We start from the raw sequence: 16576 nt of genomic DNA, 5'->3' as shown, positions 1-16576 counted from the left end.
GCCCGGGCCCGCTGCTGTGTGGCCTAGGGGAGGGGAGCAAACCCGGACGAAGCCGGAGGAGAGCGACCTGAGGGTCGCCCGGGCCGGCCCCGCGCACCTCTGGTCACAGTCTGGGCCGCTGGTCCCCGCATTGGGTTCTGTGTGCGGGCTGCTGCCGGGCAGAACGCGCCTGCTGGGCCTGTTCCAGGCTCCAGGACTACAGAGACGCCGCTGCCCCAGCTGTGCCCAGTGGAGTACGGGGGCGAGCGGCCAGGTGGGGCGCAGAGGAGCCCTGTGGAGAGAGTAGATGTTCCTGTCCTTGGTGTGGAGATGTCTCGGGCCGCGGGCACCGCAGAGTGTGGAGGGGCACCGACAGCCCAGAGATGAAGCTGGGAGGGCTGCAGAAAGGGTGAGGACCACCAGGAGGAGCGGCCTAGACCGGGACGTCTGGCTGGGGTCCCTGGCTGCGTCGCGGGGCTCCAGGCAGCCGGACAGCCTAGGACCCGCCGAGAGACCTCAGGCGGTGGGCCCTCAGGCGAAGGGCGGCGCGCCCGGGTGTCAGGTCAAGGCTGCTCCTCGCTGTGCCCTCTCCCACCCCAGCTTTGTCTGGCTCCTGGGGCAGCCTGTTCTGGGTGTTCTCCCATACCCACGCGGTCCTGTGTGTAGGGGGAGGGCACCCCAACTTCTTCGGGATTCGGCAGGAGCCTCCTCTTCGGCAGCCCAGCTCCCTCAGCTTTGGGGATGACGCTGCGCGCGTCTTCGGAGGCCACAGCTTCCCGTGCAGTCCGGGCCCTTGGAACTTCTCACACTGGACATCCCTGGAGCGGCAAGGTTGAGGGGAGGGCCCTGACACCAGCCTCATTGATGATCCAAACCCTGAGGTCCCTGGCAAAGCCCCAGTGAATGGGCGCAAGCCCAAGGAAGGAGATGGACAGTCAGTTCCTGGACAGACTCCTAGGGGAGGTGGAAGGGAAAACTTAGTATGCTCAGAGTAACCAGCTCTTTTCCCTGGGCGCTTGGGCAATGTGGTCTGGGTCTCCCACCCCATGCCTCCAGATGGCGAACAATTCTCAGCTCTCCCATCTCCACGTCCTCCCTGATAACTCTTGACAGCATTTGTGCAAAAGATGAATAGATGAAGAAATGGAGAATGGGAAGGGACTGGGTATACACCTGCTTCTTAACCCTAACCCCTAGCCAAGTACTCAGGCACCCTGAGCTCACTGGTGTCCTGACCTGCTGGGTCCCCCTTCTGCTGGAGTGTCATCACACTGCACCATCTTGAGGTAGGAGGTCCTGGCAAACCTGGGCCCCAGCCTAGCCCCTCAAGGTGAGGGGAGTACTCCTACTCAATGTGAGGCTGACCCAGGGAGCCAGAGGGGGAGCCAGGGCTGACACTGGGATCTTCAGACTGATGACAGAACCACCTCAGCTGCCACAAGAGTCTGGCCCAGAGTGTCCACCCGGCAGACACCTGGGCAGTGTGGGAGGTGTGGGGACCAGGGTGCTGAGGGTGCTACCTGGGAGCGGGGTGAAGGAGGCTGTGTCTGTCCACTGAAGGCCATTCCAGGGCCTCCATACCTGAGTTCCGTAATCCTCACTGAGCCTTGGACCCGCTGAGCAAACAGACTGTTAACAGCCAGGGGCCTGCATGGTCCCCTAAATGTTCACAGTGCCTCTTCTCTGGGCAAACCCAAATCACTTTCCAGCTATTTCCAGCTTGGAATTAGGATTCTGCGCTGTAAGTGTTCCCAGGGGAAAAGCCATGCTTGAAAGTTATTTTCGAGGACTTCCCTGTTGGTGCAGTGGATGGGAGGGGACACAGATTTGATCCCTGGTCCAGGAGGATTCCACGTACAAGAACTGTTGAGGCCCACGTGCCTAGAGATTGTGCTCCGCAACAAGAGAAGCCACCAGAATGAGGAGCCCACACACGGCAATGAAGAGTAGACCGGCTTGCTGCAACTAAAGAAAGCCCACAAAAAAAAAGAAAGAAAGAAAGAAAGAAAGCCCACACAAAAGCAACGAAGATCCAGCACAGCCAAAAATCAATCAATCAATAATTAAATTATCTTCAAGAATTCCCTGGCAATCCAGTCGTTAGTTCTCTACACTGTCACTGCCGAGCACACAGATTCACTTCCTGATTGGGGAATTAAGATTCCACAAGATGTGTGGACAAAATATGTATATATATTTTTAAAGAGATGTGTTTCCAAGGCCACTTTCTGTGGTCTAGTAGATGGCACAAGGAAATAACACATTCAGTGAAGTGGGACAGAGCCGCTGAAGGCTGTCACTATCCCTGAACACTCAGGAATCTCCTACTGAGTTAAAATGTATGTGGATTTTGTTTTAATCAGGGATGGTAAGATGTCAGAAAAAGCAAAGAGTTCCAGAAAAACATCTATTTCTGTTTTATTGACTGTGTGGATCACAATAAACTGTGGAAAATTCTGAAAGAGATGGGAATACCAGACCACCTGACCTGCCTCTTGAGAAACCTGTATGCAGGTCAGGAAGCAACAGTTAGAACTGGACATGGAACAGACTGGTTCCAAATAGGAAAAGGAGTATGTCAAGGCTGTATATTGTCACCCTGCTTATTTAAATTATATGCAGAGTACATCATGAGAAATGCTGGGCTGGGAGAAGCACAAGCTGGAATCAAGATTGCCAGGAGAAATATCAATAACCTCAGATATGCAGATGACACCACCCTTATGACAGAAAGTGAAGAAGAACTAAAGAGCCTCTTGATGAAAGTGAAAGAGGAGAGCGAAAAATTTGGCCTAAAGCTCAACATTCAGAAAACTAAGATCATGGCATCTAGTCCCATCACTTCATGGGAAATAGATGGGGAAACAGTGGAAACAGTGGTTGATTTTATTTTGGGGGGCTCCAAAATCACTGCAGATGGTGATTGCAGCCATGAAATTAAAAGACGCTTACTCCTTGGAAGGAAAGTTATGACCAACCTAGACAGCATATTAAAAAGCAGAGACATCACTTTGCCAACAAAGGTCCGTCTAGTCAAGGCTATGATTTTTCCAGTAGTCATGTATGGACGTGAGAGTTGGACTATAAAGAAAGCTGAGCGCCAAAGAATTGATGTCTTTGAACTGTGGTATTGGAGAAGAGTCCCTTGGACTGCAAGGAGATCCAATGAGTCCATCCTAAAGGAGATCAGTCATGGGTGTTCATTGGAAGGACTGATGTTGAAGCTGAAACTCCAATATTTTGGTCACCTGATGCGAACAGCTGACTCATTTGGAAAGCCCCTGATGCTGGGAAAGACTGAGGGCGGGTGGAGAAGGGGATTACAGAGGATGAGATGGCTGGATGGCATCACCAACTCAATGGACATGGGTTTGGGTGGACTCCGGGAGTTGGTGATAGACAGGGAGGCCTGGCGTCCTGCAGCTCATGGGGTCTCAAAGAGTTGAACATGGCTGAGCAACTGAACTGAACTGAAGATGTCAGAAATGCAGGTGGGCTTTTATACTCACAGGTGTCTAGAAATGGGAGGGGGCAGGGCACACCAAGCACATCAGGCAGTGCTTCCCTAGCCACACAGGGAAGCACTGAGTTGGTCAGGAAGAGAAAGAGAGGAGGGAAGGGGTGGCTAAGAGCCTTTGCTGGGATTTCTGGGAAAGGAATGGGCAAGGCAGGGCAAGGACCCTGAGGAAGATTAGGGCCGTGTGTTTGAAAAATTTCAGCAGGCTGCAGGCTACTGGGTCATCTCCAGTGATCTGATACCTGACCCTGGTGTGACTTAGGACAGGGAAGCACTGGTGTGATGTGAGAGTCTTGTAAAAGATAGAAGTGTGGGCTCTGGATTGGTTGGTTTGTGTCAACGCCTAGCTCTAAGTGTTCCTTTGCTATCTCTAGGAATGCCTTTTGGACCTAGCCTTGCTTGGCACAAAAGCTGGCAGGAGGAACCAGGAGACCCTAGAACCCTGAACAGAAGTAGAAGTTCCCTGAGTCTCCTAGGAAAGTATATCTGAGGTCAGGGGCTCAGGGTCCAAAGAGCAAAATGAACGAGGTGCTGGAGGTGGCCTGAGGAGGTGGGCCGCGGGCGCAGGTGTGTGTCCAGCATAGAGAGGCCTTGTCATCACCCATTCCTGTCTGGCTCAGCCCCTGTACTCGACATTTTTTCCCACTGGGAACTGAATCCCTGAAGGCAGGGAGGGCCCATGAGGTTTCCATTCTGCCTCACTCTCCTGGGCTCAACAACGACCTCACATGCTCAGTAGAAACTTGTTTGAAGACCAACTAACCTGTGGGTCAGCAATCTTACTTTTCTTTAAATGAAGATAAAAGCTGAAAAACAGAATTTCCAGAAATGAAACACGTCCTTTGCTCAGGACAGGGATTCATGCTTCATCAAGATGGAGCCGATAAATGGAAAAATATGGCTGAAGTGGGATTCAGGAGGCACTTTTCAAAAAATTCATTCACCAGATTGTCACTAGTGCTTTTGGGTTCTTTTCCCAGAGGAAAGCTTCTTCCTTTCAGTATCCTGCAAATTTAAAAAGTCAGGGCTCATACCCATTAGGACAGCTACTGTAAAAGAAAAAAAGAGAGAGAGAGAGAAGAAAAAGTGCTGGCAAAGATATGGACAAACTGCAACACTTTTATGCTGCTGGTGGGGATGTAAATTGGTGCAGCCACTATGGAGAATAGTATGGGGGTTTGTAAAAAGATTAGGCATAGAATTACCATATGACCACCCAAGTTTTGCAACATGAAGAGTTTGGAGATGGATGGTGGTGATGGTTGCACAACAGTATGCATATACTTAATACTGATCTTGGAAACAGCAGTGAGCAGTTCTGAAGAGAGATCTTAGTTTTCTGCCTCAGCATTGGATCTGGGTGGGCTGGATGAAAACCAGGAGTCCTAACCACCAGACCACCAGGGGCTAGAGGCTAGAACTAGAGTGACTCTGCCTCTTTCCTCCATTTGAAAATAAGAATGTTTCAAGGAGGCGAAAACTGTAAAAACAGGTACAAAGTTTATTAGAGACACAGCAAAATGTATGGGAAAGCATACAGAGAAACGATGTTTATTCAAGACAGAAGCAGAGCAGAAATACACACCCGGAGAGAAACAGTATGAACATGCCATCTAATGAGGAGGAGCGCAGTAAGTCAGAAACTAGGCAGAGACACACACCTGGAGAGGAGTGTGGGCTTCCTGAGTGAGGAGGAGCGCAGTAAGGAGGTGATGTAAATCCCTTATATAGGACAGTCCTTCTGGGTCTTTGTTTCTGCTCAGTTCAGTCGCTCATTCATGTCCGACTCTTTCCTACTCCGTGGTCTGCAGCACACCAGGCTTCCCTGTCCATCACGAACTCTTGGAGCTTGCTCAAACTCATGTCCCTCTAGCCAGTGATGGCATCTAAGCATCGTCCCCTTCTCCTCCTGCTTTCAATCTTTCCCAGCATCAGGGTCTTTTCTGAGTCAGTTGTTCACATCAGGTGGCCAAAGTATCGAACTTCAGCTTCAGCATCAGTCCTTCTAATGATAAGTCAGGACTGATTTCCTTTATGATCGACTGGTTGGATCTCCTTGCTGTCCAAGGGACGCTCAAGAGTCTTCTCCAACATCACAGTTCAAAAGCATCAATTCTTCGGTGCTCAGCCTTCTTTATGGTCCAATTCTCACATCAGTACATGACTATTGGAAAACCATAGCTTTGACTATACGGACCTTTGTTGGTAAAGTAATGTCTCTTGTTTTTAATATGCTGTTGAGGTTGGTCATAGATTTTTCTTCCAAGGAGCAAACATCTCTTAATTTCATAGCTGCAGTCATCATCTGCAGTGATTTTGGAGTCCAAGAAAATAAAGCCTGCTACTATTTCCATTGTTTCCCCATCTATTTGCCATGAAGTGATGGGACTGGATGCCATGATCTTCATTTTTTGAATGTTGAGTTTTAACCCAGCTTTTTCACTCTCCTCTTTCAGTTTCATCAAGAGACTCTTTAGTTCCTCTTTGCTTTCTGCTATAAAGGTGTGTCATCTGCATATCTGAAGCTATTAATATTTCTCCCTGCAATCTTTTTTTTTTTCACCACCATGTCGAGTTTATTATTCCAATGGCGCTAATACAGCTGGAGGTGCTCAGTGACGCTGTACAGGCGGGATTTCCTTCCCTGGAATCTTGATTTGACCTTGTGCTTCATCCAGCCCAGCATTTCGCATGATATACCCTGCATCATGAGTTGGAGAAGACTCTTGAAAGTCTCTTGGACTGCAAGGAGATCCAACCAGTCCATCCTAAAGGAGATCAGTCCTGGGTGTTCATTGGAAGGACTGATGTCGAAGCTGAAACTCCAATACTTCGGCCACCTGATGCGAAGAGCTGACTCATCTGAAAAGACCCTGATGCTAGGAAAGACTGAGGGCGGGTGGAGAAGGGGACGACAGAGGATGAGATGGTTGGATGGCGTCACCAACTCAATGGATATGAGTTTGGGTAAACTCTGGGAGTTGGTGATGGACAGGGCGGCCTGGTGTGCTGCAGTTCATGGGGTCGCAAGGAGTCGGACACGACTGAGCGACTGAACTGAACTGAACTGAACCCTGCATACAAGTTAAATAAGCAAGGTGACAATATATAGCCTTGACGTACTCCTTTCCCAACGTTGAACCAGTCTGTTGTTCCATGTCCAGTTCTAACCGTTGCTTCTTGACCTGCATACAAGTTTCTCAGGAGACAGGTAAGGTGGTCTGGTATTCCTGTGTCTTGAAGAATTTTCCACAGTTTGTTGTGATCCACACAGTCGAAGGCTTTAGTATATAGTGTAGTCAATGAAGCAGAAGTAGATGTTTTTCTGTAATTCTCTTGCTTTTTCTCTGATCCATTGGATGTTGGCAGTTTGATCTCTGGTTCCTCTGCCTTTTCTAAAACCAGCTTGAACATCTGGAAGTTCTCAGTTCACGTACTGTTGAAGCCTACCTTGGAGAATTTTGAGCATTACTTTGCTAGCGTGTAAGATGAGTGCAATTGTGCAGTAGTTTGAACATTCTTTGGCTTTGCCTCTCTTTGGGATTGGAATGAAAATTGACCTTTTCCAGTCCTGTGGCCACTGCTGAGTTTTCCAAATTTGCTGGCATATTGAGTGCAGCACTTTCACAGCATCATCTTTTCAATTCAGTTCAGTTCAGCTGCTCAGTCGTGTTCGACTCTTTGCGACCCCATGAATCACAGCACGCTAGGCCTCCCTGTTCATCACCATCTCCCGGAGTTCACTCAGGCTCACGTCCATCGAGTCCGTGATGCCAACCAGCCATCTCATCCTCGGTCGTCCCCTTCTCCTCCTGCCCCCAATCCCTCCCAGCATCAGAGTCTTTTCCAATGAGTCAACTCTTTGCATGAGGTGGCCAAAGTACTGGAGTTTCAGCTTTAGCATCATTCCTTCCAAAGAAATCCCAGGGTTGATCTCCTTCAGAATGGACTGATTGGATCTCCTTGCAGTCCAAGGGACTCTCAAGAGTCTTCTCCAACACCACAGTTCAAAAGGATCAATTCTTCGGCGCTCAGCTTTCTTCACAGTCCAACTCTCACATCCATACATGACCACTGGAAAAACCATAGCCTTGACTAGCTGGACCTTAGTCAGTAAAGTAATGTCTCTGCTTGATGTTCAAGCTGGTTTTAGAAAAGGCACAGGAACCAGAGATCAAATTGCCAACATCTGCTGGATCATGGAAAAAGCGAGAGAGTTCCAGAAAAACATCTATTTCTGCTTTATTGACTATGCCAAAGACTTTGACTGTGTGAATCACAATAAACTGTGGAAAATTCTGAAAGAGATGGGAATACCAGACCACCTAACCTGCCTCTTGAGAAATCTGTATGCAGGTCAGGAAGCAACAGTTAGAACTGGACATGGAACAACAGACTGATTCCAAATAGGAAAAGGAGTACGTCAAGGCTGTAAATTGTCACCCTGCTTATTTAACTTCTATGCAGAGTACATCATGAGAAACGCTGGACTGGAAGAAACACAAGGTGGAATCAAGATTGCTGGGGGAAATATCAATAACCTCAGATATGCAGATGACACCACCCTTATGGCAGAAAGTGAAGAGGAACTAAAAAGCCTCTTGATGGAACCGGAGACGGTCCTTGCTGTGGGGCTGCAGCTCTTCCAGCCGCCAGACAATGTCGTCTCACTTAGTAGAACAGCCGCCGCCCCCGCACAACAACAATAACTGTGAGGAAGGCGAACAGTCTCTGCCACCGCCTGCCGGCCTCAACAGTTCCTGGGTGGAGCTCCCCATGAACAGCAGCAATGGCAATGATAATGGCAATGGGAAGAATGGGGGGCTAGAGCACGTACCCTCCTCATCCTCCATTCACAATGGGGACATGGAGAAGACTCTTTTGGACGCACAGCATGAATCCGGACAGAGCAGTTCAAGAGGCAGTTCTCATTGCGACAGCCCTTCCCCACAAGAAGATGGGCAGGTCACGTTCGATGTGGAAATGCACACCAGCAAGGACCATAGCTCTCAGTCAGAAGAAGACGTTGCAGAAGGAGAGAAAGAAGTGGATGCTCTGAAGAAAAGCGTAGACTGGGTGTCCGACTGGTCCAGTAGACCTGAAAACATTCCACCCGAGGAGTTCCACTTCAGGCACCCTAAGCGTTCCGTTTCCTTAAGCATGAGGAAAAGTGGAGCCATGAAGAAAGGGGGGATCTTCTCCGCAGAGTTTCTCAAGGTGTTCATTCCATCTCTCTTCCTCTCCCATGTTTTGGCTTTGGGGCTAGGCATCTACATCGGAAAACGACTGAGCACGCCTTCTGCCAGCACCTACTAAGGGAGGAGAAGAGTCCCTGGGCCAGCGTGTGACTTGTGAAGTGGTGTCTTGTCACAGTAGTTTATTTGAACTTGAGACCATTGTAAGCATGACCCAACGTACACCCTCTTTTTACGTATCCAAGTTCCAGTAACTCTCAGATCCAGTATTTTATTCCAACTCTGTTGAGGCATTTTACTAATACCCTCATTCCCTTTTTGGCCTGTAAAACACTTTAGAATTTCCTAATAAGAGTTTACTGTCGTTTAGAAATTTGCAAGGGCTTCTTTTCCGCAAACGCCACCAGCAGATTGTAATTTTGTCAAGAATGCCATTGTCTTCTCTCAGTACCACCAGACCTAGACCTGCACCATTCGTGGTATAAATCTTACTCTTACAAGATAACCCACCTGTCTCTTCAAATGAGACCAGGTTGCAAATGATATGAAAGCTTTGTTGTTTTGTTTTTCAAGACAAAGGCAAGCTTCCCTAAGCTTGAATTTATAGTTATGAAAAAAGAAAACAAAAACAAATAAAACAGACAAAATATAACACAAGGAAAAAAAAATATCCTGGGCAATAAAAAGTTATTTTAAACCAAATAAATAAATAAATAAATAAATAAATAAAATAAAAAGCCTCTTGATGAAAGTGAAAGAGGAGAGTGAAAATGTTGGCTTAAAGCTCAACACTCAGTAAACGAAGATCATGGCATCCGGTCCCATCACTTCACGGGAAATAGATGGGGAAACAGTGGAAACAGTGTCAGACTTTATTTTTTGGGGCTCCAAAATCACTGCAGATGGTGATTGCAGCCATGAAATTAAAAGACACTTACTCCTTGGAAGGAAAGTTATGACCAAACTAGATAGCATATTCAAAAGCATCATCTTTTAGGATTTGAAATAGCTCAACTGGAATTCCATCACTTCTACTAGCTTTGTTCATAGTGATGCTTCCTAAGGCCCACTTAACTTTGCACTCCAGGATGTCTGCCTTCAGGTGAGTGATCACTCCATCATGGTTATCTGGGTCATGAAGATCTTTTTTTTTGTATAGTTCTATGTATTCTTGCCACCTCTTTTAATATGTTCTGCTTCTGTTAGGTCCATACCATTTCTATCCTTTATTGTGTCCGTCTTTGCATGAAATGTTCCCTTTGTATCTCTAATTTACTTGATGAGATCTCTAATCTTTCCGATTCTATTGTTTTCCTCTGTTTTTTTGCATTGATCACTTAGGAAGGCTTTCTTATCTCTCCTGGTGTTTGGGGTCTTTGTTTACATTTGGCCAATTGTTTTGTTTCTTTCTTCACATCTGACTGGTCCTTGGACCCTCCCCAATATGTATGCACAACTTTTTTCTAAGATGAATCCCAAGGCAGAGGCCTGTAGGTGCATGTCCACACTTGTAATGGGGTGGGGCTCCCTTGCTTTTCGACCCCCATGAAGCCTTCCTGTGCAAGTGCAGACAGAGAAGTCTTCCTTAACCTCAGGAGTGGTCATCTCATTGCTTTAACAGAGCTCAGTTTTTGCCACTAGCTTTGTCCTTGAAGTGTCAGGGTGAGAACAAAGCTTGAATTTTACTCCTGTTGACAAACACCAGGTGTCCAGCCCAGGGGCCCATCTCCTAACCCTAACCCTAATACCACCAAAAGTGAAAGTGAAAGTCACGCAGTCATGTCCAACTCTTTGTAACCCCATGGACTGTATAGTCCATGGAGTTCTCCAGGTCAGAATACTGGTATGGGTAGCCTTTCCCTTCTCCAGGGGATCTTTCCATCCCAGGGATTGAACCCAGGTCGCCCGCATTACAGGTGGATTCTTTACCAGCTGAGCCACAAGGGAAACCCAATACCGCTAAACTGCATTACTTATAAATGACTAAGATGGCAAATATTATGTGTGTTTTACCATGCTTTTAAAAGTTGGAAAAAAAAAAAGTCAGGGCTAAAAATGCACTTTGTTTGGAAAAAGCATACCTCTTTAAGTACATTCTTAGCTTATTAGTGAGAAGACCACATTTTGCAAGTACTTCAGAGATTTGCTAATAGTCAGTGGCACCCCACTCCAGTATTCTTGCCTGGAAAATCCCATGGACGGAGGAGCCTGGTGGGCTGCAGTCCATGGGGTTGCTAAGAGTCGGACACAACTGAGAAACTTCACTTTCACTTTAATATATTTATATATATATATTTGGCTCGGTCAGGTCTTAGTTGCAGTATGTGGAATCTAGTTCCCTGACCTGGGATCGAACGCAGGCCCCTGCATTGGGTGCAGACAGTCTTAGCCATTGGATCATCAGGGAAGTCATTAATATTTTTTCAAAATCAGAAGAAAATCCCCATTATGCTTATGTTAATGAGCAGCAATTAACTCAAAGTGAAAGTATAAAGGCTCTATTGTGTGTGTTTGCTGGACAACTCCAGAATATTCAGTTTTTCTGTAGAACAACAAATTAGGAAAGTGGATGAGACAGTTTCCAGGTATAAAACACAGAGCACGTGGGCAGAACATGGGAAATGGTGAACAGAAGAGCTATTTGTCCATGGAAAGGGACAAGTAAGTTAAGAAGGCCCCATACACAACCCCTAATGTTCAAGAGGCCCCCAAGACGCCCCCAAATGCAGATAAAATCACAGCAGCTGGCCTGACCTGCAGTGTGGGACCAGATGATCACTGAGTGGTGTGTGTGTGTGTGTTGCGGCAGGGGGGGTTCTCTGCTGTGGGGTTGCAGGAGCTCTGAAGCCAGAGGGCCCACTGCCTGACAGCTCAGAGGCAACGGCCTGTCTGCACCTCAGGCCAGCATTCGTCGCTGTAGGTGAGTCAGAGAATGTTTTTAAATTTTTCTTCTAATATTTATTATGTATTTGGCTGCACTGGGTCTTAGTTGTGGCATGCAGGCTCTTCCATCTTCCTTGAGGCATGTGGGCTCTTTAGTTGTGTCATGTGAACTCCTAGTTCCGAGACCAGGGATTGAACCCTGCCCCCTGCAGTGGATGTGTAGAGTCCTATTCACTGGATCAGGGAAGTCCCCCATGCACACTTTAAAAAAAAATTTTTTTTTAGAAGTAGAATACGCAAAAAGGAGATAAAAACACCTTCAGCATGCAGCGCAACCCTTGTCAACAAGCTGATCCTGCCCAGGACCTTGAAGGCTCCCTGTGCTCCCCCTGGTCACTCTCTCAGGCCACCTCTCCTGTCTGTGCCTGAGCTTGGCCCCTCTAACTTCTACAGCCTGGTGATTTTTGTAGGCTTACTTTATATTCTTCGTGCATGCTCACTCATCTAACCCTCACAATGATCTTATGATCGGTAGTATTATTGTTCCCATGAAAGACAGCAGGAGTATAGGGTTCTGTTTGCCAGAGACGCTAGTGTGGGGAGCATAGCTGAAAAAGACAGTAGAGGGGCATGGTTACTTGAATTTATTCCAAATTATTCATGTGTGTAGGTGTGAGAAGAAAAGAACAACTTTTAAAGGAAATGGACCTCAGTGGTATTAGAGGGCACCCCGGCTGACCAGTGTGAGCAAAGGCACTGTGTGGGGATTGCTTCATCCGGGGACAGAAGCAGTTGGGCCCCTCCTGAAGATCTGAGAACCCCATGCCCAGGGATGCTGTCCTCACCACCCTGAATGACCCGCATCTGCAGAGACCTGGCTGTATGTCAGGCTCAGTTGCCTCATGTGGAAGCCGATATTCGGACCAGTGAGGGGAGCTGAGGCACAGATCTGACTGTGGGAGGTTTGCCAGCCAGTACTACCATCTCTGCATAGATGCACCAAGCATGAAGCAGGGGTGTGCACCTTCCAAGCCCCACCATCAGCTGCCCTTCCTTGAATCTACACATGTGCCTCAAGGTAGGCCTTAGGGAGGAGTCCACATGAGCACCACCCCTGGAACAGCAGGTCTCAGGCTTCTCTGGGCCCATGGCCCCCAGTTGGGGCTCACAGCCACCAGACACGCCCTTGCTCCTGGGCTTGCACTGCTACCCCTGTCGTACCCAGACTGCGGTGAGAGCCTGGACACAAGCCTGGAGTGGGCTTGGTCAGCCTTATTCTGGCTGCATCCACAGCTTGGGAAGCCAATTTGGGGTCAAAGGGAGAGTGGAGGGCCGTGTGTCCCGCTCCGCCCCTCCCCCATACTCCATCCCAAGGACCCCACAGCACACAAGTCCAAGCACTGTCCCCACCTCCATCCCTCTGACCTTCTGGTCCTCGAGGCCTTTGAGGAGCTGACCCCAAAACCCCTCAACCTGCCCCAAGGAGATCCAGGTGCCCCTCAGCTCTGGCCCTGCTGTGGGAAGTGCTGTCCCCTGGTGGGCTCTCCTTGACAAGCCCAGCCGGTTGCCTCTTCTGGGCCTCATGCACAGTCCCCGCTGTTCCCTCGTGGCTTCAGAACGTGGCCACATGGCTACTTCCTTCCCGCTCCTGTCATCTTCCGATGTCTCCCTGGCATCCACCCCTGCGAGGCCACACTGGAGCAAAAACACCACTCGGGAGTCCCGAGCGCAAGCCCCTCTGCTCCGTGATACCCCTGCCCTCCCTCTCTCCCTACCTCGCCGGCTCTCCCCCTTCAGGCCTAACCTGCACACCCAGGGTCTTGATCACTAAACTCTCCCCGTCTGTGCCTATTCTGTTATCATTCAGGGATTCCACCTCCTCTTCTGCTAACTCCAGGGACCTTCTCTGGAAGGACTCCTTCCACTTCTCCAGGAGACCCCTCTCCGAAAGAAAGATGTATCCTGCTGGAGACTCCCTGCCTGGTAACCTTGCCCACCTAATCTGCAGGCCCTCTGCTAGAAAGCAGCCTCGCCGTTAAACCCGCGGGTCTGAAGTGCAGCGCCGGCCCGTCTAACTCAGTGCGCTTGCGCAGAGGGCCTGGAGCGCGGGAGGGGCTACGGGCGACCGCCATAGAACTACAAGTCCCGGCGTGCATTGCGGCGGCGCCCCTTGACCGGAAGGTTGAGGGCTCTCGGCCCCACCCCGGAAGATAAGGCGGCTCTCTAGGGCCGTGTCTCCTCTTTCGGCCGCGCTCTGCAGCAGGTAGGACGTGTTGGTGCCATCCGGTGCCATCCGGCGCCCCCCGTTGTCCTAGGCTCCGCTAGGGACCCTAGCTGACTATGGAAAAAGCGCCGGGGCGCACGGCTGGGGCTGGGGACGCGGAGGATCCTGAGGGCGGGAGGGAGGAGCCGAGGGAGTGGGGTTCCTGAAGCCCGGTGGTGGGGATGCCAGGGCCGGACGGCCGCTGACCGTGAGCTGCCTTCAGACCGCCGCCATGGGCCGCGTGATCCGTGGGCAGAGAAAGGGCGCCGGCTCCGTGTTCCGCGCACATGTGAAGCACAGAAAAGGCGCCGCGCGCCTGCGCGCCGTGGATTTCGCCGAGCGACACGGATATATCAAGGGCATCGTGAAGGTTCGGGGAGTGGGCCGGGACGGGTGGGGGCGCGGGGCGCCCAGCGGGCCCCGCAAGCCGCTCACGCTGCCTCGACCCGCAGGACATCATCCACGACCCGGGCCGCGGAGCGCCCCTTGCCAAAGTGGTTTTCCGGGATCCGTATCGTTTTAAGAAGCGAACAGAGCTGTTCATCGCTGCTGAGGGTATCCACACCGGCCAGTTTGTGTACTGCGGCAAAAAGGGTGAGCTCCGCGCGGAGGTGAAAGGTCTTGATGGGGAGGGACTTGCGGTGCCTGGCAAGTTGGGTCGAGGGAGGAACGTTGAGGCTGCAGTCTTCACTTGGGGACACCTCCTTGGCCAGGCGTCCCGGTGAGTTCCCGGAGACCTGTAGGAGGAGACTGGCCTTGGTTTTGGCAAGCAGTGGTGAGGACATAACCTTTATCTTGCAGCCCAGCTCAACATCGGCAACGTGCTCCCTGTGGGCACCATGCCTGAGGGCACCATCGTGTGTTGTCTGGAGGAGAAGCCTGGTGATCGAGGCAAGCTGGCAAGAGCCTCTGGAAACTATGCCACAGTCATCTCCCACAACCCTGAGACAAAGAAGACACGAGTGAAGCTGCCTTCGGGCTCCAAAAAGGTCATCTCCTCTGCCAACAGAGCTGTGGTCGGTGAGTGGAAGGCAGCGGTTGTATGCTATGAGTCTCCTGTGGACAGCCAGCAGCTAGACTGGCCAGGAACCCAGCTGCCTGCTTCACTCAGGGGGCTTTTTAAGCTTGAGCACAATATGTGGTCTAATTCGGGATACTTGTTAAGTGAGTGCAAGTACTTGCGGTTTAACTCCTGGTTGGGTGTTGAATGAGAGTGGGTTCAACATGCTGGACTCTAAAGGCAGGCTTAGCTGCACTCTGGGATAACCTAGGTTTAGGTGATCTTTGCTTTTGTGGGCCACCTGGTTAAAGCCACACAGTATGTTGAAATGCATGTACTCAAGTTTGTTGGCTGTTAGACAACATCTTTGAATCTGTGTGGCAAATCCAGTCCTGCCTGGGGGAGGCTCTTGAGGGTGTCCTCACAGAATAAGCAAAACAATGGCAGAGAAGTGGTGGGCCAGGTCAGCTGTCCTCTTTGGGGTGGGGAGGAGCCTAGTGTCAGACCCTGCAAAGGGGAGGACTTGTAAAAAGCCATGGCTCAAGGTGGGCATTATAGACGATGTGAGTAAAGCCCTGGTTTAGCTACCCTGCAGCTGAAGAAACTGTCAGCCAACAGGCTGTGTTAGTTGCTTAGCTGTGTCTGACTCTTTGCGATCCCATGGACTGTAGCTTGCCAGGCTGCTCTGTCCATGGAATTCTCCAGGCAAGAATAGTGGAGTGGGTTGCCATTCCCTTTTCCAGGGCTTCTTCCCAACCCAGGAATTGAACTCGGGTATCCTGCATTGCAGACAGATTTTTTACTGTCTGAGCCACTGGGGAAGCCCTGACTGACAGGCTGTAGCAGGATTTACTGCTTGGTGATGGTTTCCAGGCATTTTTGAGGCTCTTGGGATCATGTGATCCTGAAGGACACGTGGTGGGGCACTGGCAAGGACACACCAGGGGATGCTCTGCCTGATGGGAGTGTCCCCCAGTGCTGGGTGGGGTGGGTGATACATCTCCCTGAGTCTCCTGGTCTCCAACAGGTGTGGTGGCTGGAGGTGGCCGCATTGACAAGCCCATTCTGAAGGCTGGCCGTGCCTACCACAAGTATAAGGCAAAGAGGAACTGCTGGCCACGGGTGCGGGGTGTGGCCATGAACGTAAGTAGCCCAGAAGTGGACAGTGGGGTCAGTATTCAGTGTATAAGGCCTGTAAGACTGGGTGGACAAGTTTCTTCCCAGAGAGTCTCCTCTTTATGGTGGGAGATCTGTGGTGTGAGGTAGGTTTGTAAGCGCAGGCTGGTTGATTGTGCCAGTTCCCAAGCCCTCCTGAGGTAGATCAGGGTCAGCCCCAGCTCACCATCACCTCCTTCTTTGTGCAGCCTGTCGAGCATCCCTTCGGAGGTGGCAACCACCAGCACATCGGCAAACCCTCTACTATCCGCAGAGATGCCCCTGCTGGCCGGAAAGTGGGTCTCATTGCTGCCCGCCGGACTGGGCGTCTCCGGGGAACCAAGACTGTGCAGGAGAAGGAGAACTAGGGCTGCGGCTCAATAAAGCTTGTTTCTTTTCACAACCGAGCTGTGTGTTTCTGTGGTTTCAGAGGGAAGGGTCCCCTCTCCGAGGAGTGCCCTGTGCACCAGGGAACAGTGGAGGGTCTCGGGGGGGTGAGGCTGCTGGGTTGCTTCACACCTTGCCTCTTGTAAATCACACCTGCCCCCGCGCCCCCAACACATACAGCAGAGAATCCCACTTGC

At 50.3% G+C, this 16576-nt stretch overlaps 2 protein-coding genes across 2 annotated transcripts; both read left to right on the top strand.

Moving 5' to 3' along the window:
• Window positions 1-749: 749 nt before the first annotated feature.
• LOC101116495 (BCL2/adenovirus E1B 19 kDa protein-interacting protein 3-like) lies at window positions 750-9393 on the top strand. Its single transcript, XM_060393643.1, has one exon. The coding sequence runs from the start codon at window positions 8156-8158 to the stop codon at window positions 8810-8812; it is 657 nt and encodes a 218-aa protein (XP_060249626.1). The 5' UTR covers window positions 750-8155; the 3' UTR covers window positions 8813-9393.
• Window positions 9394-13782: 4389 nt separating this feature from the next.
• RPL8 (ribosomal protein L8) lies at window positions 13783-16395 on the top strand. The gene is made up of 6 exons (XM_004011587.6): window positions 13783-13837; window positions 14061-14207; window positions 14290-14431; window positions 14639-14857; window positions 15865-15980; window positions 16202-16395. The coding sequence occupies exons 2-6, from the start codon at window positions 14070-14072 to the stop codon at window positions 16358-16360; spliced, it is 774 nt and encodes a 257-aa protein (XP_004011636.1). The 5' UTR covers window positions 13783-13837; window positions 14061-14069; the 3' UTR covers window positions 16361-16395.
• The last annotated feature ends 181 nt before the right edge of the window (window positions 16396-16576 follow it).

This window comes from Ovis aries, chromosome 9, assembly GCF_016772045.2.
Source record: "Ovis aries strain OAR_USU_Benz2616 breed Rambouillet chromosome 9, ARS-UI_Ramb_v3.0, whole genome shotgun sequence".
NCBI classification, from domain to species: Eukaryota; Metazoa; Chordata; class Mammalia; order Artiodactyla; family Bovidae; genus Ovis; species Ovis aries.
This window is presented reverse-complemented; position numbering and strand designations above follow the sequence as displayed.

Coding starts and splice junctions, on each gene's coding strand:
- RPL8 (XM_004011587.6), top strand. CDS start 14,070: ATGGGCCGCGTGATCCGTGGGCAGAGAAAGGGCGCCGGCTCCGTGTTC. Junction 14,432..14,638: donor TGTGTACTGCGGCAAAAAGG/GTGAGCTCCGCG, acceptor TTTATCTTGCAG/CCCAGCTCAACATCGGCAAC. Junction 15,981..16,201: donor TGCGGGGTGTGGCCATGAAC/GTAAGTAGCCCA, acceptor TTCTTTGTGCAG/CCTGTCGAGCATCCCTTCGG.
- LOC101116495 (XM_060393643.1), top strand. CDS start 8,156: ATGTCGTCTCACTTAGTAGAACAGCCGCCGCCCCCGCACAACAACAAT.